The 24,878-nt window shown below is 45.2% G+C and overlaps 1 protein-coding gene across 3 annotated transcripts in view; it reads left to right on the forward strand.

The window, feature by feature from the left end:
* PTPN22 (protein tyrosine phosphatase non-receptor type 22) overlaps positions 1 to 24,878 on the forward strand; it is a 181,579-nt gene that overhangs the window by 116,798 nt on the left and 39,903 nt on the right. For all 3 annotated transcript variants that reach the window (XM_044283477.1, XM_044283479.1, XM_044283478.1), the window contains exons 12-13: positions 12,890 to 12,951; positions 16,572 to 17,311. In XM_044283477.1, the coding sequence (XP_044139412.1) occupies positions 12,890 to 12,951; positions 16,572 to 17,311 (802 nt within the window). The remainder of the gene's footprint in view (positions 1 to 12,889; positions 12,952 to 16,571; positions 17,312 to 24,878) is intronic.

Here is a 24,878-nt window from a genome sequence, read left to right on the forward strand (position 1 = left end):
ACACTTACAGATTCAGAAAAGGCTGCAAATTATTTATTTTGCCCAGAATTGGTGATTTTTTATAACAAAATATTATTGCAGTATTTCAAGCTTGTATTTCACACTGACAAATGCAGCAAAGGCCCCAGATGTAGGGTATTGCCCAAAATGGGTGTATTTTTTTAAAACCCAGAATATTATGGCAGTATTTCAAGCTTGTATTTCCCACTGACAAATGCAGCAAAAGCCCCAGATGTAGGGTATTGCCAAAAATTTGTGTTTTTTTTAACCCAGAATATTATGGCAGATGGCAGTATTTCAAGCTTGTATTTCACACTGAAAAATGCAGCGAAGGCCCCAGATGTAGGGTACTGCCAAAAATGGATGATTTTTTTAAACCCAGAATATAAATGCAGTATTTCAAGCTTGTATTTGACTGTCACAAAAGCACATATGCTGTGCCGGTGCACTGAACTTGCATAAAATGGCCTCCGACGCCCACCTAACTAACAGACGGATAAAAGTTATTTTTCAGTGTCACTGAGCTCAGGGCAGGGTAAAAATATTTTTCACTGCACCCACAAAACAAAATTGCTGTAGATCGCTGTGTTAAACAAGCACTTCTGATAAAAGATTCTTTCCTATTCTCTCCCTCACAGAAGCAGCATCCTAAAAGCACCATTAACTCGTCGAACACCGAACCCGAACTTTTACTGAAAACTTTACAGTTTGGGTTCGCTCAACCCTACTTGTAATTAGCTTTTTTCCTCAGGTGGTAGAGCAGGGGGACCCATTCTAAATTTTATTATGGGGTCCTGTAAGATTTCTGTACACCACTGAATTAAATGATAAAAAAAAACATTTGGCCACTCATTAAGGGGTTGAAATACACCAGCTGCATATATTGAATTTTAAGCGCCATCCAGTTGTGCATGTTGATTTTTTTTATTCTTTGTTTTAAATGTATTATTTAGTTTTATCCAGGTTTTGGCATTAACTGTTCCTCTACGGCAAGGGTGGGGAACCTTTTTGCTGCCAGAGGGCCATTTGGATATTTGTAACATCATTCACGGGCCATACAAAATTTTCAGCTTAAAAACTTGACTGCTATATTTGGTCAAACATATAATTGACTTAGGGATAAGTTACAGAAATTGCACTTCAATAAAAAAAAGTCTAGAGCGCTGTATTTTTTGCTGCACAAAATGGTGCATGCACTATATATATACTACATATAGTACAGACGACATTTTGACCATGCATAGCAGTCTAATTTTGAAGTTCAGAATGTTACTTATTTAGTTATTTTTTTGCCATTAATGGCAGCCAAGCTCATCCCAGGGGGGTCCAGAGAGGGGTTCACCCAACTTTTACTCTCCCTGCCACTGTCCCCGCCTCTTCCTTCGTAACTGTCCCTGCCTTTGTCCCTTTCTCAGTCTCAGATCTGCCCCCACCTCCCTCAGCCTCCTATCAGACCCCCCAACCTACATCACCTTCAGATCAGACTCTGATCAGACCTCTCAGCCTCAGATCAGACCCTCCCTAGCCTTAGATCAGCCCCATCAGACCCCCACCCTCAGATCAGACCCTCCCCAGCATCAGATCAGCCCCCATAAGATCCCTAAGCCTCAGATCAGACTCCCCAGCCTCAGATCAGACCTTCCCCACCCTCAATTAGCCTCAGACCAGCCCCTATCAGACCCCCCAGCATCCAATCAGACCTCAGATCAGACGATTAAAAAAATAAAATAAACTTACCTCTCTAGCTCCAGACGGCGCTACCACTTGGCAGATTCACTTACTCTCCCTGGTCTTCTTCCCGCCGCGCTGTACTGTGACCTGACAGCGCACAGCGTCAGGTCGTAGTGCACGTCTACGTGTACTACGTCCTGACACTGTACGTGTCAGGACACAGAGCGGGGCTGGAAGTAGACCGGTGAAGGTGAGGACAGCTAGTGCAGTGCTGTTCTCACCTCTCATGCATCCCGCATGCTAATGACTGCTTCCATAATGGAAGCGGTCATAAGCATTTTCACTATATACTCTGGCAGGGTGCCACGCCTGCTTTAAGAGCTTGTGAACATGGCTTTTGCCGTTTTTGCGGTCCACAAATTGCGGATCCACAAAACACCAATACCGGCCGGATGTCTTCCGCATTTTGCGGTACAGAATGTACTGCCCTCTATAGAACTGTCCTATCCTTGTCCATAAAATGGACAAAAATAGGACGTGTTCCATTTGTTTTACAGGGCCGTGGAACGGACATTGAAATAAATGGGTCAGCATCCGACCTGCAAAAAATGTGGAATGTATGCGGACCAAAAATAGGTTTGTGTGCATGACTCCTAAATTACAGTATAGCAAGTGATAATGTTTTGCATGGTACATTGCACTTATCAGTTTGGCAAGCAATGACCACTTTAATTTAATGGAACAGGATATAATGGTGGAATAGTTCAAAATGCTAATTACTACAAGGCATAATTTTAATTTTATTTCTGTCAGACCTTAAAAATGACACCAAATTATTAAAAAGCATGTGCTTGTAATATCTCTGCCACAAATTACTCCCTGTCAGACCTTAAAAATGACACCAAATTATTAAAAAGCATGTGCTTGTAATATCTCTGCCACAAATTACTCCAACTACCACTTTTGTTGAGACTGGTGTAAAAAAAAAAAAAAAACAGTTTTAATAAATATCATAAATATCAGAAAAACAAATATACACTCGTCAAAAAATATAGAAATTGCAAAACTCATACAGTTATGTCTCAGTCAAATAAGTAAATAAATACAGGAGTGGTCTTATTAGACATTGGGTGCAAAAGTGCTTCCTCCACTGCCCTATAAAAAGACCCCCAGAGGCTTATTTTGGGTAGTGTACCTCTTGGTAAGAGATCATTGACTCTATGCCCACTTAAAGACATTTTGCCCAGCAGGACCAAATTACCCGAAATCTAGGCTGTTCTGACCTAGCTGTTAGAGGATGTTGAGAGTAGTGGTTACATGAAGGCACACACACATGCTCCTGACGGGCTCCTGATGGCCAAGACATACCATCTGTATAGAGGACAGTTTGATCCACCCCCAAGCATGAGAAGCTCCTAGTTTTTTTGTCCACCATCCAGGCACCGGCACCATCTTCATTACACACCCCTGTCTCTGACTGAACAATTTCCAGGCACTTAGCATAAAGAAATTTGGTGTCATGATGCCCATTAACTGCCCTGCTATTGACAGCCAGCCATCATTGCCTTTATTTGCAGTGGTGCTTTGTCTGACAAATCTAGTTTCTGTTTGGGATCTGACGAATCTTGGGTTCGAATATGGAGTCCTCATGGTGAGTCCTTCAATCCAATCCATCTCGATGTCACGTGTGTTGCTTCTCACAACAGGACTTCTAACTAGCATTTTTCAGCAGGATAATGCTTTCCCATGTAACGGTCAGCAGAGGAAGAGACCGTAGAGCAGGACTCAAGTACAGTGCAGCAGACAAGGAGGCTGAAGTAGAAACCGGCTTTATTAAAGGAGAACTCTAACTGCCGGAGAAGCAGATTTACAATATGAACAGCTTGAGAATTCACAACAAAGATAATGGAAATTTGCATAAAGAACACAAATGAATCACAAACACGGGTACAGACAATAGCAGGCTACTCTCTTCTAGGTAGTCCTATCTGTCCCCGCTACCCGGGGTGCACCTCTACGGTGCACTAAACTAAATCCTATTCCACTATGTCCTAGCTCCGGTTAGCATCAGTGCACTCACAGTTCGGTGTCCGGCACATGCAGGCAGATACAGTCTGGGTCCCGATCTGGTTGCTTGCTTGCTTGCTTCAGCGTGGCTCAGCTCTGGCCTCTCTTTGTAGTCTCTGTAACTCTGGTTAGAGATAATCAGCAGCTCTGGACGTGTAATCAGGCAGGGCCTGGAATTCACTCACAGTTCCTCTGGTAGGTGCCTCACACTACAGCAGTCTCTCTTCTACACCAGGACACATCAGCTCAGTCAGAGAGCAAACACACTCTAATGTCCCAGATACCATGTCACAGCAGGTTGGCAGGGAGAAATCACTCTAATCTTCCCTGTGGATCTCCCTCTCAGTGCACAGCGTCCTTCTTCCTGTGTACTCAGACACCTGCACCCCAGGCTCTCTGCTCAGCCCGGGAAAAACACTTAACTCCTTGTCCTCTGGAAACAACTCCTCACACTGTCCTACTCAGCCACAGTGGCCTCTGGTGGCTGGAGGGAAACATGACAGTCTGCTATATATATATGTGTTGGAAATGTTGCTGGATGATCAGGGCTGCCTCTTACATGCCTCCCAACTTAAAGGTGGCCGTCCTCGGCCTTGCTATATAGTCCATAGAAATAATGGTTAATGTAACTTTTTATACAGCAGTACAACATTGTCCACAATACATACAGGTGGACCAAATGAACTCATCAGCAGCGTACCTGTTTGGTGGAACCCCTGCAGTAAGCCTACTGGATCTCAGGAGGTCCTGGCTATCTGTTACGACCTGACTCTCTCCACTAGGAACTGCCAGTCTGGATTCATCCACCACAATAGGAGGTTCGGGTGTGTCCGAGGGCCCCTCTCCATTACGGGCTGGCAATGGTTCTGTGACAGTGCCTTCATCACCTGTAACCTGGGAGGCTCCTTCAGTGTTGGGAGCAGTCCACCAGTCTTCACCATAATCTCCATCAGAGATAACAAGTTCTGAGTATGGGGCAGGAGGAGGTGTCCTCTGAACAGGTGCGGGATCTTTGGACCGGCATGGCCGTAACATATTCCTATGTAGAGTCCGTGAAGCAAATTCCTCATTCTCAACCTGCACTTCGTAGACCGAACCATTAGGGTACACTCTCTTGATCACTTTATACGGCTGTACTTCCCAACGCTCACTCAACTTGCCTCTGGGACGTTTCTCTCGTACCAGTACCCGATCCCCAGGCTGCAATGGAACCTCCTGAACTGGAGGACGGTCTGTATGAGCTCTCTCCTGTAACCGCTGACCTGCCAACCTGCGAATGGTCTGGAGACGCCGACGGTGTTCTTTCACCCATGAGGTGGTTGATCGCTCTATTAGGTCTTCTGGCTGTTCTAGGTTTAATTCCACGATCTCTCGACCAGCCCTACCGAACAGTAACATGTATGGGGTGTAACCGGTGGTGGTGTGGACACGATTATTGTAAGCCCAGACTAATTCTGGCAGGTAGTCAGGCCAGTGTGCCCTCTTGTCTTCCTCTAGCGTCCTCAGCATTTGCAGCAATGTGCGGTTAAAGCGCTCACAGGCTCCGTTTCCTTGGGGATGATAAGGAGTTGTCCTGGATTTTTCAATGCCGTACAGTCGATGTAGCTCTTCCATCACTTTTCCTTGAAAGCACGCCCCTTGATCTGAATGGATCCGCTTTGGACACCCATAGACCCGAATGAAGTCTTGACAAATGGCTCGTGCCGCGGACTTGGCCGTCTGGTCCCGAGTTGGGGTGACTACTGCAAACTTGGAGAAGTGGTCGATCATGACCAGGCAATACTGTGGACCTCTTGACGATTGTCCCACAAGAAGATAGTCTATCATCAACACTTCCAGCGGTTCTGTGGTCTGGATGGACTGTAGGGGTGCTCTCTGTTCTGTACTCTTCGTGAGTTCACACACTCGACACTGTCGGCAAACTTCTTCAACTGTGGCCTCCAGTCGCGGACAATACACATAACGCTGCAGCCACTGGTATGTCTTGACTGGCCCGAAGTGAGCTCCAAACTCATGAGCCTCTTTGGCTATCTCCCGTGCCATTCTTCTGGGTATCACTACCTGCCACCTCGCCTCTAGGTCGGCAGGCTGTTGCCACTTGCGGAACAAAACAGCTCCATGCACTTCCAGTCTGTCCCATTGATGTAGAACGGACTTCATCTCGGCATCCAGATCAGCCCTTTCTTCTTTGTTGGGTTTCCTGCACTGGGTTACCCAGCTTTTCATTTGCTGCAGTCCAATGTCTTCATCTTGCAATCTGCCCCATTCTTCATTAGTTCTCCCCAATGCTTTGGGTAGCTTACGGGCCTCCCCACTTGTCTGGGCCGCGACTGTTGGGGGAGCGAACTTGCGGAAGTCAGGAGTTTCATCTTCTTCCTTTTGTTCATCCATATCCCCTACTGGAGTTTCAAAAGTAACCCTCGAGAGACCATCAGCATTAGTGTTCTCTGTAGCGGAGCGGTAGCGAATTGAGAAGTCATACTTTGCGAGGCGAGCCGCCCAGCGTTGCTCCAGGGCTCCCAACTTGGCAGTACCCAGATGGGCCAGGGGATTGTTATCCGTCCGTACGAAGATCTTAGCTCCTGTCAGATATCCTGCTAATTTCTCCGTCATAGCCCACACCAGGGCAAGGAGTTCCAGTCGGAAGGAACTGTAGTTATGGGGGTTTCGCTCCGTATCTCGCAAGGATCTACTGGCATAAGCGATCACTCTCTCATGTCCATCTTGTACCTGCGACAGGACTGCCCCAAGTCCGTAGAGGCTGCCATCAGTAGCTAAGATGAATGGTTTATCAAAATCGGCATAAGCCAAGATGGGGGCCGATGTCAGGGCTTCTTTCAGGGCCTGGAAGGCCTCTTCCTGTTTCTGTCCCCAGGGGATACTTTGACCCTTGGGTTGCCCAGCCGTTCCTCTCAACAACTCATTCAGAGGGCCCACTATTTTTGCGTAGTCTTTGATGAACCGCCGGTAGTACCCAGTCAGTCCCAGGAAGGCCTTCAACTCACGCAGTGTTCTCGGCACTAGCCATTGTCGTATTGCAGCCACTTTGTCTTGGGACGGTAGCACTCCGTCTTGGGACACCCTATGGCCCAGGTACGCGATCTCCCTCTTGAAGAGATGACACTTCTTTGGCTTTACCTTCAGGCCATGGGATCGCAGTCGCTCGAGTACCTGCCCTAGCCGATTCAAGTGTTCTTGAAAAGTAGCAGAGTATACGATGATATCGTCTAGGTATATCAGAGTGGCTTCAAAATTCAGGTCTCCCAGGCACCTCTCCATCAGCCGCTGGAAGGTTCCAGGGGCATTAGTCAGTTCGAATGGCATCCTGTTGAATTCAAATAACCCCATGGGGAGTATGAATGCTGTCTTTGCCTTGTCCTGCTCAGCCACTGGTACTTGCCAGTACCCACTTGCTAGATCCAGGGTGGAGAAGTATTTGGCTCGTCCTAGAGCCGTCAGAGACTCCTCGATGCGTGGCAGAGGATATGAGTCTCGCGCAGTGCAAGCATTCAACCGCCGGTAATCCACACAAAATCGAATAGTGCCGTCCTTCTTCTTGACAAGCACCACTGGGGCTGCCCAAGGGCTCTGGCTTCCCCGCACCACTCCGGAATCTATCATCTGTTTCAATAGCGTCTTCACTTCCTGGTACAACTTGGGCGGAATCTGTCGATATCTCTCCCGAATTGGTGGAGTGTCCCCCGTCGGTATATCATGTGTGATAGCATTCGTGCAGCCAAAGTCATCGGCGTGGCGGGCAAACGCAGCCTGATTCTCCCACAGCATGGTTTCAACTGCTCGCTGTTGGTCTAAACTGAGAGCCTTAACATCTATCTCCATTTGATCCAAGATGGTTCCCCCATTCCATTCTGGGGTCAGTGCCTCTTCTGCACTGGCAGTAACTGCCAGGGTCCAACCAGCATCCCCTACCGGAGCTAGAGTCACTTCTCTCTGACTCAGGATTTCTCCCTGATGTAGGTACACACGAGCCAGTTCCACCCCTGGCGTCAAGGGAACTTCTAGATATCCCACATTCACAGCTCTTATGGGTACTCGTCCATTCTGGACCACTCCCAGTGTCCGGGCCACCAGGACGTCCTGACCCAGCTCTCCTAGGCCTGTTGGTTCAACGAACACCTCCATGCCTTCAAGATTACGGAAAGTTCCCACGGGTAACGTCAGCACGGTCTCCCGACCAGGGGGAAGGGTGAAGGTAGCCTTTCCTGGCGCTCGGATCGTTCCCACCGCCTGGTGTGCTGGTACACTTTTCTGTGTTCCACAAAAACGGATTAGCCGTTGAAATGCTTTCTGGGTAGGTTTGTGCGGGGTGGCTTGTTTCCAGTAACCCGGCCCCCGTTTGGTGAACATGATCTGATCCAATTCTCGCAGGATATTCATGCCCATTATCACCGGCACATCTTCTTTGAACGTTTCGGGGACCAACAAGATACCTTTCCGCCCCACTTCCTGTCCACATAGCCGTACATTCATCCACACGACCCCTGTGACAGGAATCTGTTGTTGGTTAGCCGCTGTAACCCGGACCAGTGTCTCTCGTTCTGGCTTGGCCAGCGCTTGAAAGTAACGGTAGAAGAATGACTCGGGCATAGTTGTCACTTGAGACCCAGTATCCACTAAGCAGTCGACAGGAACACCTTCGAACTCAGCTCGTATAGTGGGGCACCCTGCGACCAGGTGTTCGGAGCTTTGCTGGGTAACTTGGCTCTCCACCTCCCCTGCAGTACGCCCCACTACTGCAGGGGTCGGTAGTTTAACGGCGGCTCTTGGCGTCCAGCTGGATTATTCCGACACTCTCTGGCGAAATGTCCTAGATCTCCACACCGCCAACACTGTGCCCCTTGACGGCCCACTTTTTGCCTGCGAGTGGGAGGTGCCCTCAGAGCTTGGCTGGATGGCCCCACTGAAGGGTAATGAGGGGCTTGATGGTATGGTAAACTAGCATAAGGGCATTCGGGTGTAGGAACCCACGGAGTCGCCTGATAGGTTTGTTGTCGGGCTGGATAGGCAGCCTCAGTAGTATGGCGCGACTCTATCCGTTTCTCCAGGTGTGTCAACTTTTCGTGCATGGCACTCAGGGAGCTCTGCAAGTCTTGTACCACTCTGACCAGGGCTTCCTCATTTCTTGTAACCCCGGGGGGTGTAACGGTCTGGGTCCGTATTACTCCAGAAGCATAGCCGTCTTCTTTGTTTCGCGTCACGGCCTCTGCCAAAATTTGTCGAAAGGTTAGGGTAGGGTCTACTCTGACTCGTTCCCGCAGAGCCTGTTTCAGGGGATTGCTGTAGAGCCCCAGAATAAATTGTTCCCGCAGTATCCGGTCTATGGGTCCCATGCCAGTAACCCCATCTGCCTCTTTTTTTTGTACCTCGGCCAACACTTCCTGTAGGGCTGTAGCGTACTGAGAGACACCTTCGTCTTCCCGTTGAATCCGGTAAAAAAACTTCGCCCGGAGGTGCCCTGCACTGGCTGTTTCCCCATATATTTCTTCCAGGAATCTCACCATCTCTTGCAATGTATTGCGCGTGGCTTCTGGTTGTAGGAGAACATTTCTTCGGGCCTCACCCTCGAGAGCGGCCAAAGCAATTTCTACTTGTAGTTCTGGGCTGACATTGTAAATCCTAACAGCACTCTGTAACCTTGTCACCCAGTCTGACAGTGTCATGTTCTGGCCATCAAATTTGGGTAGCAAATTGAACAACGTGCCAATAGGAAGGGCCCTTGCAAGGGTTCCACCATTGCCTGAGGTACTCACATTAACATCATGCACATTGCCTTCAGCCGCCTCCATCTCTGTGACTGTACCCTGCTCGCAGCGCCACTTGTAACGGTCAGCAGAGGAAGAGACCGTAGAGCAGGACTCAAGTACAGTGCAGCAGACAAGGAGGCTGAAGTAGAAACCGGCTTTATTAAAGGAGAACTCTAACTGCCGGAGAAGCAGATTTACAATATGAACAGCTTGAGAATTCACAACAAAGATAATGGAAATTTGCATAAAGAACACAAATGAATCACAAACACGGGTACAGACAATAGCAGGCTACTCTCTTCTAGGTAGTCCTATCTGTCCCCGCTACCCGGGGTGCACCTCTACGGTGCACTAAACTAAATCCTATTCCACTATGTCCTAGCTCCGGTTAGCATCAGTGCACTCACAGTTCGGTGTCCGGCACATGCAGGCAGATACAGTCTGGGTCCCGATCTGGTTGCTTGCTTGCTTGCTTCAGCGTGGCTCAGCTCTGGCCTCTCTTTGTAGTCTCTGTAACTCTGGTTAGAGATAATCAGCAGCTCTGGACGTGTAATCAGGCAGGGCCTGGAATTCACTCACAGTTCCTCTGGTAGGTGCCTCACACTACAGCAGTCTCTCTTCTACACCAGGACACATCAGCTCAGTCAGAGAGCAAACACACTCTAATGTCCCAGATACCATGTCACAGCAGGTTGGCAGGGAGAAATCACTCTAATCTTCCCTGTGGATCTCCCTCTCAGTGCACAGCGTCCTTCTTCCTGTGTACTCAGACACCTGCACCCCAGGCTCTCTGCTCAGCCCGGGAAAAACACTTAACTCCTTGTCCTCTGGAAACAACTCCTCACACTGTCCTACTCAGCCACAGTGGCCTCTGGTGGCTGGAGGGAAACATGACAGTCTGCTATATATATATATGTGTTGGAAATGTTGCTGGATGATCAGGGCTGCCTCTTACACCCACACAGAGCAAGGGTTTCTCAGGAATGTCTCCGCCAGATTGTAACAGTTCCTTGGCCAGCCTGGTCACCAGATTTATCACCCAATCGAGCTGGGATGCCAGCTTTGGCAACTTATGAATGTGCAGGATCTACAAGCCCAGCTGTAACATCTGTGGGCAAATGTGCCACAGGATATCATACAGAACCTGTATGCCTCCATCTCTAACCAGATCTCATATTGTATCAAGGCTAGAGATGACCATAGAGTGTACTAGAGCCTCCTTAGAATTGTTTTCTAGCTTTACCCAATAAATGTATCTCTTCACTCTAGTATTGTAACCACTTACATATATCATCATTGCATTCGCAAATAGAAAGTTTCATTCCATTCCAACAACTCCTTCTTGGTGTATTATTTTTTTGGTGTTAATGACAGTCAGGGGTGCGCCTAGCCTTTCTGCTGCATGAGGCAAAAACTGAAACGGCGCCACCCCCAATGCCAATTTCTTAACCTAACCCCTTTACCACAATGAAAGCGATCATTGGCCATGGCCCTTCTGTCGCCCCCCCCTCTTGCCCCTACCTGGTGCTGCCTGAGGCACTGGTGGTGCACCCCTGATGACAGTATATTTATTAACAAATTAACACAGAATTTAGATCTCATCTCGATAAAAAAGACCAAGGGTGGACATTCATTTTAAATGATTTCCTAAAGAGTTATATGGAGTTATGGAAAGGTGACATTGGTATCAGTGCATGAGCATAGCCTAATAATGATTCTCGAAATTAAAAGGCCATGGTGCTTTGATTCTGCGTGAATATATTTTTTTTTTACTGATAATCTTCAATATGGTGTTTGAAGTAAAGCGCCATATAAATGAATTACATGTCAGATAATGACTTGGACTGGATTTCCCCTGTAATGGCCTCTTGAGTGTTTCTCTTTTTCAGAATAATACTACACTCTTATTCCCTCTGCTCAGTTGAATCCCTTGATGTCCCACAGACCTGTATTTGTATATGTGTCCTTGAAACATCAAGGCATTCAATCTATTTCATCTTGTCCTTCTAATGGTTCTTAATGAGATGAGCTGTTTTGTTATATTATGAGAAGGGCATTACATGGTACTTCAGAGGCATGAAAGGGTGGGCATGCCTCGCAAGTAGAACATGTCTCACTGTGCTAGCTCTGGAAAGGTCATTTAAAACCTGGAAACAAGTGCCTCCTCTGATGGTTATGTTCGTATATTTGTGCACCTGCACCTCTTTTCAGTGAAGCAAACAATAGATGGAGGAAATATAGAGCAATCTACGTATGAGATGAGTTATCAGGCTGAGCATTGTTTGGTTGTACGAATGTTGATACTTCTTATATCCTAGTTACAAAGGTTCTCTCCAGTTGCCACTGAATGTAACCAGCATGTTATCTATTAAGTCAGTCATAAGGTCTGACTTGTTCGGAGCTGTGTAGTTCTGCTGTCACTGATCTTATATTGATGACCTATCCTGAGGACAGGTTGTCAATAAGTAAGTCCTAGAAAATCAGTTTAATAATTTAGTCAGCACATAATAAAATTTATGAAAAAAAATATAATTACATTAAAGCCAACATTGGGGCAATTTTGTATTTTATTGCATGTATATTGGTATGAAAATACATTTATAATACATTTTTGGATATGGACCTGTTTTTCTCATACATTCAGATTCACTGTAAAATCTGTCAGTCGGGCTATCTGATGGTGTGATCAAGATCCCGAACGGAAACTGAACGGACTCTATTATAGTCAATGGAGTCAGTTGAGCTCAGAGCTCTTAGGCCTCATGCACACGATCGTTCTGTTTTTTGCGGTCCGCAAACCGCAGATCCACAAAAAACGGAAGCTGCCCGTGTGCCTTCCGCAATTTGCGGAATGGAACAGGCGGCTGTCAATATAACATATTTTATAGGACATAGATATAGGACATGTTATATTTTTTTGCGGGGCCGCGGAAAGAGCAACGGATGCGCGCAGCACACATAGTGCTGTCCGCATCTTTTGCGGCCCCATTGAAGTGAATGGGTCTGGATCCGAGCCGCCAAAACGGCGGATCGGATGCGGACCCAAACAACGGCCGTGTGCATGAGGCCTTAGTTATGTGCCAAATCTGGCCCTTCCATTATTTTCGTTGTTCTGCTCCTGTAATGGAGCAGAGCAATGGAAATCAAGAACGATAGTGTGAAAGAGACCAAATGTAGAAATGTATAGATGAAATTTAAAAACTGTAGAAAGGTTGTGGGGGAAGATATCTAAAAATGCACTCCTGTCTCCTCATCCAGGCATGCCTCCTTACACTCTTACTTCAGTGACTGGTCTGTTTATTAGGTGTACACATGACATTTATGAACATTCATGAATATTTTTTTTATAATTCAACTATTTAAATAATTTTTTGTGTACCTTATAGACATTCAAGAATGCACCACATCCACAAGGCGCTGACAGAGGATTAATAAATCTTCCCAGAGGGTAAATATAACATTTTGTATAGTCTGTATTTACTAGCAGTGAATGTTAAATATCATCTATATTTATAATAATATTGTCTATTATTTTGTCACGCTATTATTTAGAGCATACTAAAATACTAAGTAGAATGAAAATATTTTCAGGGCCCCCTGCACATTGCCATAATATGGCTCCAAACGAGCTTATTAGACATACAGTATATGGAGCCATTACAGAACACTCACAGAAGTCTGTCGGGGCATCTATGTGCCTCCAATTTGATACAAGCAACAAACAAAAAGAATTTAAAAAACACATTAAAATCCATATGGTTATCTAGGGCAGTGTTTCGCAACCAGTGTGCCTCCAGCTGTTGCAAAACTACAACTCCCAGCATGCCTGCACAGCAAAAAGGCTGTCTGGGCATGCTGGGAGTTGTAGTTTTGCAACAGCTGGAGGCACACTGGTTGGGATACACTGATCTAGGGCATGGACCTGATTACCGCTGGAGGCAGTTGTCTCCAAAGGTCTCTAGGGCTGTGTTGCCTGAGACATGGACCAAAAGGTGTGAATTGCACCACTGACTTCTATGGGTCGGTGTGCTGTCCATGTGCAGTCTGCTGTGGACAAGGACAAAAATGTAGCCGACTGAATGAGGCATAATATAGTGCCATACAGATGCAGCATCATTTAGCATGTGGAGTGCCTTCAGCATTGCTCTATGGATCTGTAGGGACTCGGTGTGCCACCATAATACTCTGTGAACATGGCTCTTGTGTCACAAAAAACATTTTGCCAAAATAAAACTGTACCTCTTTCATTCTTTTCCTGAGCTCAACTATCCTGTTTTATTCCTTTTTTTTTTTTAAGAAGTATTTGTTTATCTTACATCTGTCTTACAACTTCATCTGCTACTGCTACTTTTTGCTCAGTCCTCTTTCATGATATTTTTTTCCTTTGCATGTGGTATGCAGTACACCATTCAGGTCAAGGACGTTGAACTTTTCTGACATCACAAGTGTAAAATAAACTGCATGTTCAAACTCAAACAAAACAAGCACAATCCAAGTAACAAAGCATGTGGCCCTCAACCTTTCCAATGCTTCAAAGCAGCTTTATTCCACTCTGCTCAGGCAAAAAAAAAAAAAAGAAGACATGGTGTCTTAAATGAGTTATCTCATGAACTAAAAATAAGTAAAATACAATATCTGCAATAATGCACACAAGGGGTTATCCTCAAAATACAACATTAGTATGAGCTTGGTGGGGGTACGACATCCAGGATCCCCAGCGAACAGCTGTACGAAGAGGCTGCGGCACTCCATGAACGCCTAGGCCTCTTCCTAGGCAATGTGACGTCGCGTTCATCGGTCGCATAACCTAGGCGCAGCTCAGCCCCATTCAAGTGAATGGGGCTGAGCTGCGATATCAAGCACAGCCACTATCAAATGTGCTTGGCAATCTGCGAGGAGGCCGCAGTGGTGACCAGAGCTCTGGTGACCACTGTGGCTTCCTCAAACAGCTAATCAGTGGAGGTTCCAGAAGTCATACCCCTGACAATCTCATACTGATAACCAATTCTGAGGGTAGGTCATTAATGTGTAAATCTTGAAGAACCTCTTTAACTACATCAATGCAAAAAAAAGATTCTCATTAGTGTTATTTTCATCATGTTTTTCCTTCTTTACTCACCCCTCTGCAGCTCTGGTCTTGTCACTTTCTGTGGGTAGGCAGCTGCTTATCCCATGTGAAAATCGGACACCTGCATCTCCCAAGACTGCAGCACAATCAGCTCTTGTTAACCCTTGCTCTTAAAAACAATACCTTTATTGTACCTAATTGGGTAAATGGAGCAGAATGCTGCTCATATAGTGATCGAGACTCAATACTATTTGGTTTTGAGTCTTTTTTACACAAACTCCTACTTAGATTAGGATGCCACAACACGATTAAAAAAAATACCTGATAAAGAGGGAAAATCTACAGTCAACTAGGTAATAAATCCAAAGACAGGGATTGTGGGGTATCAGGCGGGAGGAATTCACTCTCCCTAGATGTCCCTGACAGACTAGGCCCTCAGCCCAGGGATATCCCCATATGGTAGAGATACCCTGTCCCCGTGCCTATGACTGTAGTTAACCTAATAAAGCCCTACCTATATAGATGATAGCAGGTTGGAAAAATAATAGTGAAACGAACCCCGACGCGTTTCATCTGCGCCCGGCAGATCATCAGGGGGTGATAGACAACCCTATTTTGTAGGGAAAAGAATTTAATATATATAATGATGTAACGGATATGAATATCTGATACTTAGCTCCTATTGTTGATCAGTGGGGGTATAGAGATACTAGGTCCTGTCAGTAAGTAGGTAGCTGCGCAGGGCAATCCCACTGTCATGTTTAGATACTCATCATAGGAGAGCCGATGTGGCCACATCGGCTCTCCTATGATGAGTATCTAAACATGACAGTGGGATTGCCCTGCGCAGCTACCTACTTACTGACAGGACCTAGTATCTCTATACCCCCACTGATCAACAATAGGAGCTAAGTATCAGATATTCATATCCGTTACATCATTATATATATTAAATTCTTTTCCCTACAAAATAGGGTTGTCTATCACCCCCTGATGATCTGCCGGGCGCAGATGAAACGCGTCGGGGTTCGTTTCACTATTATTTTTCCAACCTGCTATCATCTATATAGGTAGGGCTTTATTAGGTTAACTACAGTCATAGGCACGGGGACAGGGTATCTCTACCATATGGGGATATCCCTGGGCTGAGGGCCTAGTCTGTCAGGGACATCTAGGGAGAGTGAATTCCTCCCGCCTGATACCCCACAATCCCTGTCTTTGGATTTATTACCTAGTTGACTGTAGATTTTCCCTCTTTATCAGGTATTTTTTTTAATCGTGTTGTGGCATCCTAATCTAAGTAGGAGTTTGTGTAAAAAAGACTCAAAACCAAATAGTATTGAGTCTCGATCACTATATGAGCAGCATTCTGCTCCATTTACCCAATTAGGTACAATAAAGGTATTGTTTTTAAGAGCACGTTATAATTTTCTAGGTACGCTTAAAACTAAAGACGTGGTGACTATCAAATATATCATACTTATTTTCTTTTTGAACTTGTTAACCCTTGCCCTCAGTGGCCAAAACTGTGTTTATCTTCCTCTTCTGCACAGAAAACTGTTTCTCACACACAGCTCCAGCGAGTCTACTAAAATATTACTGTGGTATACAATGCCCCTAATTTCTTTGACGGTCTAAACAGAGAGAGATATAGTATGGATGAATGAATGAATGTATGAATGAATGAAAAGTGTCTGGGCCGCTTCACAATAAGGTCAGTCTTCTGGTACTGAAAGGTGGAAGGAAGGAGGGAAGCTACTGAGCATATCTGTCCACCACTGAATGTAGAAGAAGGTGGACCAGAATTTCAGCCACAGGAGAAACAATCGAGGGGCGCTACCAGAGAGGAAAATGTAATTAACATAAAAAAGCTTAATATTTTCATTATATATCATTTATATTGCCTTTCTCATTATGTTTTGTGGGATAACCCCTTTTAAGTTAATGACCTTGCATATACAGAACGAATGAGAGTACTATTATCACTGTCCCTTGTTAAGTTTTACAGGACAGATAAGAGAAGATATTCACCAATGGACTGGAGGCTCATCTGCAGCAGCCTGTAATTCTGGGACAGATTTTACAATATTTGAACCATTAACACCATCAAAGATGTATAAAAATCGTGGCAATACAGAGGAAAACATCCTCAAAAGCCAAACACAGAACAGAATTGATCAATGTTTTGATGTACCCCACCCTTTACCAAGGACACACTATGGCAAGCATTCCCAAAATGTAACATGTGATGATAACTTAAATGCCAAACGTTCTGCCGCAGAAAGAAAGATGAATAGTGGACATACACCATTAACACGAACCAAATCTACTCCCTTTGAACTGCACCAACGTAGACAGTCCTGTATACTGGCAAATACTTCAAAAGAGACAGATATGTACCAGGATGAATTCGATGTTTTATCTCTTATGAAGCAGGGACCCAATTTGACAAGCTCCTTAGGCAACTTAAATACTGTTCATAGCAGTCATATATATATTCGTTTGACAGAAGACCCTTATTTTTCACCAACTCTATCTTCTGACCCTGGCTCACCCAAATTTGCAGATTTTTGTTTAGAGGCTATTTGTCCTGAAATTACTAATTCACAAGTCAGCGGTAAGCAGAATGCTGGCTCACTAATGTCTGAATCACATCATTTGGGCCACATGAATGAACCTGACATACAAAGACCACTGGAAGGGGCTGATGTTCCTCGGTTCAGCAACCTAAATGGCAAGAGTAAGTATCGACAGGTCAGAAAGCTTATGCTTACTTTTGATTAGTATTAAACACCATATGAAATTATGTTTATAGAAATAGTCTACATAAAATTTCATTTCCTATGCTCTGTTCATATTTGCGTTGGTTCTTTCTTTTGTTCTGCTTTGTCATAGGAGCAGAACCAGTGTCGGACTGACCAACCAGAGTACCAGAGGATCCTCTTGTAGACCCAGGCTTTGATACCGCAGTGGGCCCCAAAGGTCCAATACAAAAAGAATCCCATTTAGAGCTGCAATTGGAACTAAGCACTTGCTACTAGGGTCACTTTCTTTTAATCAAAACCTATTAGACTTTATTGATACTATTGGGGTTGAGCCATGAGAATAATTTTCTTTGGTGGGCCCAAGGAAACCCAGTCCGACACTGAGTAGAATAACTAACATAATGAAAGTTCTGTATCCTGACAAAATGGACACCAACAGCACCAGACAAACCCCTTTGACTTCATTACTTTGTATAGAATTTTTAACTGATTCTCAAACAGTGGCTTTTTATAGAGCTTCCAATTTAGATGTGAACACGTCCTTATCTTTTACTTATCCTAAACCTATATTATGACCAAAACTGCATTCACAGGGTTGCAGGCGAAAATTATAACATATTTTTCTCTTTATAAGACGCACCCGATGATAAGACGCAATACATATTTTAGAGGAGGAAAATAAGAAAAAATATTTTTCATCAGACCTCACATCAGATCCTCAGATCAGACCCCCATAACTATCAGGACATCACATCAGACCCCCATATCAGCCCTCCATGTCAGAACCCCATCAGCCCTCCATGTCCGACCCCCAACAAACCTCAGAACAGCCCTTTTCTTTCAGACCCCCATCAGATCTCAGATCAGCCCTTTTCTTTTAGACCTCCATCAGACCTCAGATCAGCCCTGTTCTTTTAGACCTCCATCAGACCTCAGATCAGCCCTTTTCTTTTAGACCCCCATCAGACCTCAGATCAGCCCTTTTCTTTCAGACCCCCATCAGACTAAAATAAAAAACGTCCTTACCTCTCCTGCACCGCGGCTCCACTACGGCTCCGGCATAGTGCTCCCCTGTCTTCTCTGGCCTGCACTGCACTTTCACCTGATTGCGTGCAGCGTCAGGTCATAGTGTGACAGTGGAACACAGGCCATAGCAAGAAGCACTTGCAGGGCTTCTTACCCATATGCAAATGAGCCACTTTCATAGATACAAGTCTGTTGACAGATGCCCTTTAAGTGGCACAATATTTACCGTATTTTTTGCTTTATAAGATGCACTTTATGTTCACTGGTATGAATTAGGTGCCCTAATTCATACCAGTGAACATAAAGTGCGTCTTATAAAGCAAAAAATACGGTAAATATTGTGCCACTTAAAGGGCATATGTCAACAGATTTGTACCTATGAAACTGGCTACAATGTTGCATGTGTGCTTGGCAGCTGATGGCATCTGTGTTAGTCCCATGTTTATAGATACCCACATTACTAGGAAAAATTATGTTTTAACATATGCAAATGAGCCTCTAGGAGCAATAGGGGTGTTGCTATTATACCTGGCTCAGCTCTCTCTGCAACTGCTGAGCCCTCTGCACTTTGATTGACAGGAGTTATTTTTTCACTGCCTAGCTCTGTCAATTAAAGTGGTCAGGGTACAGCCCCAGTTGCTCTTGGAGGCTCATTTGCATATTAAATAAAAAAAAGTTTTCTTGAGGAATGTCTCTATACAATTCTAATAGTCCTTTTTCAAAAATAATTTCATGCACATCGTTGCCAAAACACTACAGTTGCAGTTTTCATATTATTCAGGGTTCCTGCACATGACCATATCCGTTCTTGTGGTTTGCAAATTGCGAATCTGCAAAACATAGATACCGGCCGAGAGTCTCACCATTTTTTTTCTTCAGCTGAGAATTCCTAACCTTGTCTGCAAAACAATCAAGAATAGGACATGTTCTATTTTATTGCGGGGCCACAGAACGGACTTACGGATGCAGACAGCACATCGGTGTGCTGTCCGCATTTATTGTGGCCCCATTGAGATGAATGGGTCCACATCTGATCCGCAAAAGAATCAGTTACCAGACACAAAGTACCAACAGCTCTACGTCACATACTGTTTTGCAGCAGTAGCTTTCTTAGGGCTCATGCCCACGGCCATTGCCCCGCCGTGGCCGTATTGTGGCCCGCATACGGAGGGTCCGCAATACTCGGGGCACGGCCGTGTGACTTCCATATCACGTATGCGGACCCTATTCAAGTGAATGGGTCCAAGATCCACATGCGGCTGCCCCACTGGCACTGAGTGCTCACGCTCGTGGGCATGAGCCCTTAAACTGCTTAACAGCCGCAGAGTTCTTATATTCATGAGTGGCCTGCCCCATCGCCATTATGTCGCTGATTCACAGCTTCCTCCTTATGCCTGCACCTGTTTTTTCTTCAGAGCTGCACCTGGCTTTGGCTTAAAATCACAGATGAAAATCGCTGACCCACACTGAGGCCTCGTTCACATTTCAGTGTCACGTCCGTGAAAAAAATCCGTACTTGTTTCATCCGTGAAGCTGTCTGTGAAGGATCAGTGGTTGGTCTGTGTGTCGGTTTTTACCATCCGTACGTTATCCATAATTCACTCCGTAATTGCTCAGCTGAAAATACAAGATTTCCAAAGAATCTTCTATTTGTCTTTAGTAAAAAACGGACGCAACACGGACACAATACGGATGTGTCTCAATGATTTTCACGGATCCATAGACTTCAATGGGCGTGCTTGGTCTGCATCACGGATCAAAGTAGTGCATGTCCCCGTGATTTTTTTTTACTGACCCACGGACAGTAAAAAATTACTGAAATGTGAACACATCACATTTCACATCAGCACACATCAGTGAAAAACGGAAATGTGAACGAGGCCTAAGGCCTCCTGCACACGACAGTATTTTTTAACGTCCCGCAAAACGTGGTTCCGTTGTACCGTGATCCGTGCCCGTTTTTTCTTCTGTGGCTCTGCCGTGATTTTTGGAGGATCCACGGACATGAAAAATGAAAAAAAAATCTAAGTCAAGTTTGCCATTGAAATGATAGGAAAAAACGGACACGGATCACGGACACGGATGCCAATCTTGTGTGCATCCGTGATTTTCACGGACCCATTGACTTGAATGGGTCCGTGAACCGTTGGCCGTGAAAAAAATAGGACAGGTCATATTTTTTTCACGGCCAGGAAACACGGATCACGGACGCGGCTGCCAAACGGTGCAGTTTCCGATTTTTCCACAGACCCATTGAAAGTCAATGGGACCGCAGAAAAACACGTTAAACGGGACAACGGCCACGGGTGCACACAACGGTCGTGTGCAGGAGGCCTAAGGCCTCTTTCACACGGGCGTCATGTTTTTTGCCCGGATAAGAGGCGGGTGCGTTGCGGGAAAATGCGCGATTTTTCCGCGCGAGTGCAAAACATTGTCATGCGTTTTGCACTCGCGTGAGAAAAATCACGCATGTTTGGTACCCAGACCCGAACTTCTTCACAGAAGTTCGGGTCTGGGATTGATGTTCTGAAGATTGTATTATTTTCCCTTATAACATGGTTATAAGGGAAAATAATAGCATTCTGAATACAGACTGCTTAGTATAATAGTGCTGGAAGGGTTAAAAATAATAAAAAAGTTAACTCACCTTCTCCTCTTGTTAGCGTAGATGCCGGTCTGTTCTTTAGCTGTGGCTGAATGACCTGAGGTGATGTCAGATCACATGCTCCAATCACATGGTCCATCACCATGGTGATGGAGCATGTGATCTGACGTCATCAAAGGTCCTTCAGCCACAGCTAAAGAACAGACCGGCCTCTACGCGAACAAGAGGAGAAGGTGAGTTAACTTTTTTATTATTTTTAACCCTTCCAGCACTATTATACTAAGCATTCTGTATTCAGAATGCTATTATTTTCCCTTATAACCATGTTATAAGGGAAAATAATACAGTGAATAGACTGTCACCTAGAACCCATGCGTGAAAATCGCACCGCATCCGCACTTGCTTGCGGATGCATGCGATTTTCACGCAACCCCATTCATTTCTATAGGGCCTGCGTTACGTGAAAAACGCACAAAGAGGAGCATGCTGCGATTTTCACGCAACGCATAAGTGATGAGTGAAAATCACCGCTCGTGTCCACAGCCCCATAGAAATGAATGGGTCAGGATTCAGTGCGGGTGCAATGCGTTCACCGCACGCATCGCACCCGCACGGAAAACTCGCCCGTGTGAAAGGGGCCTAAAGCTTTCAATCAGTGGCTATTGGACAGGGGAGTTGGCAGCTCATGAATAGCAGAGAATACTAAGTGTGCACATTTGATAAGAGGACTCCAGGGCTCAGTTCCCAGTAGAGATTTTATGAAAACTACTGTAAGGGTATAGCCACACAGTCAGGTTTCTTAGCCCTTTCAGGCCCGGACAATTTTTTTTTTTTTTGCGTTTTCGTTTTGCGCTCCCTGCCTTCCCAGAGCCATAACTTCTTTATTTGTCTGTTCACATAGCCATATGAGGGCTTGTTTTTAGTGGGACAGGTTGTACTTTCCAACACCACCATTTCATATTGCATATGATGTAGTGGAAAGCAGGAAAAAAATTCCAAATGGGAGAAATTGCCCAAAAAAAAAAAGCAATTCCACCACAGTTTTACGAGTTTCTTTTTATTTACGACGTTCGATGTACGATAACACTGACTGGTTACTTTTATTCTACAGGTTAGTACGAATCCGGCGATACCTTACATGTATAATTTTCCTTGCGTTTTGATAGTGATCAAAAAATTAGTGGGGGAAAAAAATCTGTTTTATTTTTTGTCGCCATATTTTGACCCCTATAACTTATTTGTAATTATGTGTATGGAGCTGTATGGGGGGCTAATTTTTTGAGGGGCGATATGAACTTTTCATTGATACCATTCTGGGGTGTGTATGACTTTTTGATCACTTTCTATTTAAAAAGGCGAATCACCATTTGGACGCATTTTTCAATTTTGCTGTTTGCCGTACGTGGAATATATTTTTAGACTATGGGCGTTTTCGCTCATCGTGACACCCATTATGTGTATTTTTTAATTTTTTTTTGAATTTTCATGTTTTTTTATTTTAAAATGTATTTATTTTTTTTACACTTTTTCATAGTTCCCATAGGGAATCATGATTATATTGTCATTATAATCAATGGGGACGGAGCGGCGGTTTTGGTTTTCAAAACTGCATAAGAAAACCTGACCATGTGGCTGTATCAGAACTAAAAACATAAGTGACACAATGCTGCAGACATTATATGCAATCATTAGATTCTATTATCATAGACTCCAATGCACTTGCATCGGAATCTATGATGATTTTACTACTTTCCTATGGAGCCCTATTACAGGCAAGGGCTCCATAGGAAATTCTATGCAGCAGCCTCCTGTCATTCACAAAGACAGGGGCTGCTGCACACACGCTTTGGCTCCTCTGATCGCCGCACGGGGGAGCATAACCGGAAGCGCGCGCTTTTGGTTTTCAGCTCGCTCAGATGCCGTGGTCAGGCATCTGAAGGGTTAAATGTCCGCAATCGGCATTACTACTGGTTGCGGACATGAGCCGTAGGTGTCTGCTATAAGAAGCAGGTGGCCACCCGCGGCTATGGCGCCGCAGCGCTCAGAAGCGGGCGCCATCTTTAAAGACCCGGCCAGCGTCGTACTGCGCTGGGCGTTAAGGGTTTAATGCAGTTTTGGAAGCCCAAATCAGAAGTGAACCATAAAAGGAAAAAAGTTTAAAGGGCAGATACGACTTCTCCTCTGTCTTGAATTCACTCCTAGTTTTGGTTTTCAAAACTGCATAAGGAAACCTGACCATGTGGCTGTATCAGAACTAAAAACGTAAGTGACACAATGCTGCAGATTGATAGCGTAAATGTGGCAGGTTTGGAGCAGATTAATCTCTCTGCATTGCAAAGGGTGAAATCTGCAGAATAAGTTGACATGCTGCAGATTTAAAATTATAAGTTCTTCTAATATTATTAAAGTTATATGAGGATTCTGTTAGGGTACTTTCACACTTGCGGCAGGACGGATCCGGCAGGCTGTTCACCCTGTCGGATCCGCCCTTCCGCTGTTTCGCCGTGCTGCCGGACCGCCGCTCCGTCCCCATTGATTATAATGGGGACGGGGCGGCGCTCCGGCGCAGTACAGCAGTGCACGGCGAAAGGCCGCCGGACTAAAAGTCCTGCATGTCCGAATTTTTTGTACGACGGCCTCCGATCGCGAACTGCCGTACTGCGCCGGAGCGCCGTCCCGTCCCCATTATAGTCAATGGGGACAGAGCGGCGGTCCGGCGGCACGGTGAAACAGCGGAAGGACGGATCCGACAGGGTGAACAGCCTGCCGGATCCGTCCTGCCGCAAGTGTGAAAGTACCCTAAGATTTTTTTTCTCCTCAGCGTGAAGATGAGATTTTGTTAAACTGTATGCACTTTGCTGGAACCGTAATTGTTTTATTTGCTTTATATGTTTTGCAGTATCACAAATAGAAAATAAGTAGAAATAAAGGAAAAAATAAAAAGTGGGATTTCGATAGAACCCTGTTCTCCTACAAATGTCTTCATCAAACTTCTCTCTTCAGTGGAGACAAGCAGAGGAGCATACCCAGATATTCTACAACACACGAGTGCTGTCTGTGGTCTAGTGACCTTTAGTTCAGTCTCATGGCTAATGCAGCACCCATAAAAGTGAACAGACCCACAATATTTCTGTTAGGCTACATGCACACGACCGTATGTGTTTTGCGGTCCGCAAATTGCAGATCCGCCCCCAGAAAAACTGATGACATCCATATGCCATCCGTTTTTTTTTTTTGGGCGGATCCATTGTAACAATGCCTAAAATGAACAAGAATAGGACATGTTCTATTTTTTTGGAGGGGCTATGGAACAGACATACTGATGCAGACAGCACACGGTGTGCTGTCCACATTTTTTGCGGACCCATTGAAAAAACGGAACAGACACGGAAACAAACAACGTTCGTGTGCATGTAGCCTTAATGTGATGTTGAATCCAGCGGAAAAAAAGATGTAATGTTCTGTATTACAGAAATATATTCTCGTCTGGGTACAGAAGGCATCATATATTACCACATGGAGTGCCTATATCTACATAGTATGAAACTTGAAGGGGTTGTCCACTTTTTACTATTGATAAGCTATCAGGAGAGGTCATCAATATCAGATCAGTGGGGGTCTGACTCCCGGCATCCCCGCAGATCAGCTGTTTGAAGAGAAGGCAGCGCTCATATGAGTGCTGCCTTCTTTCCTTTGTTTACCTGCTCGCTGCAGCAATTGCAGTGGTGAGCAGGTGTAACTACAAGTATGGTGTTCCCTTTCACTTCTATGGGACGGGTCTGTCTGTTCAAGTGAATACTACAGAGCCGTCCCTTAGAAGTGAATGGGGACGCCATACTTGTAATTACACTGCTCACCACTGGGATTGCTGCGGCGAGCAGGTAAACAGAGAAGGCAGCGTTCATATGAGC

The sequence above is a fragment of the Bufo gargarizans genome, chromosome 3, assembly GCF_014858855.1.
Source record: "Bufo gargarizans isolate SCDJY-AF-19 chromosome 3, ASM1485885v1, whole genome shotgun sequence".
In the NCBI taxonomy this organism is placed as follows: domain Eukaryota; kingdom Metazoa; phylum Chordata; class Amphibia; order Anura; family Bufonidae; genus Bufo; species Bufo gargarizans.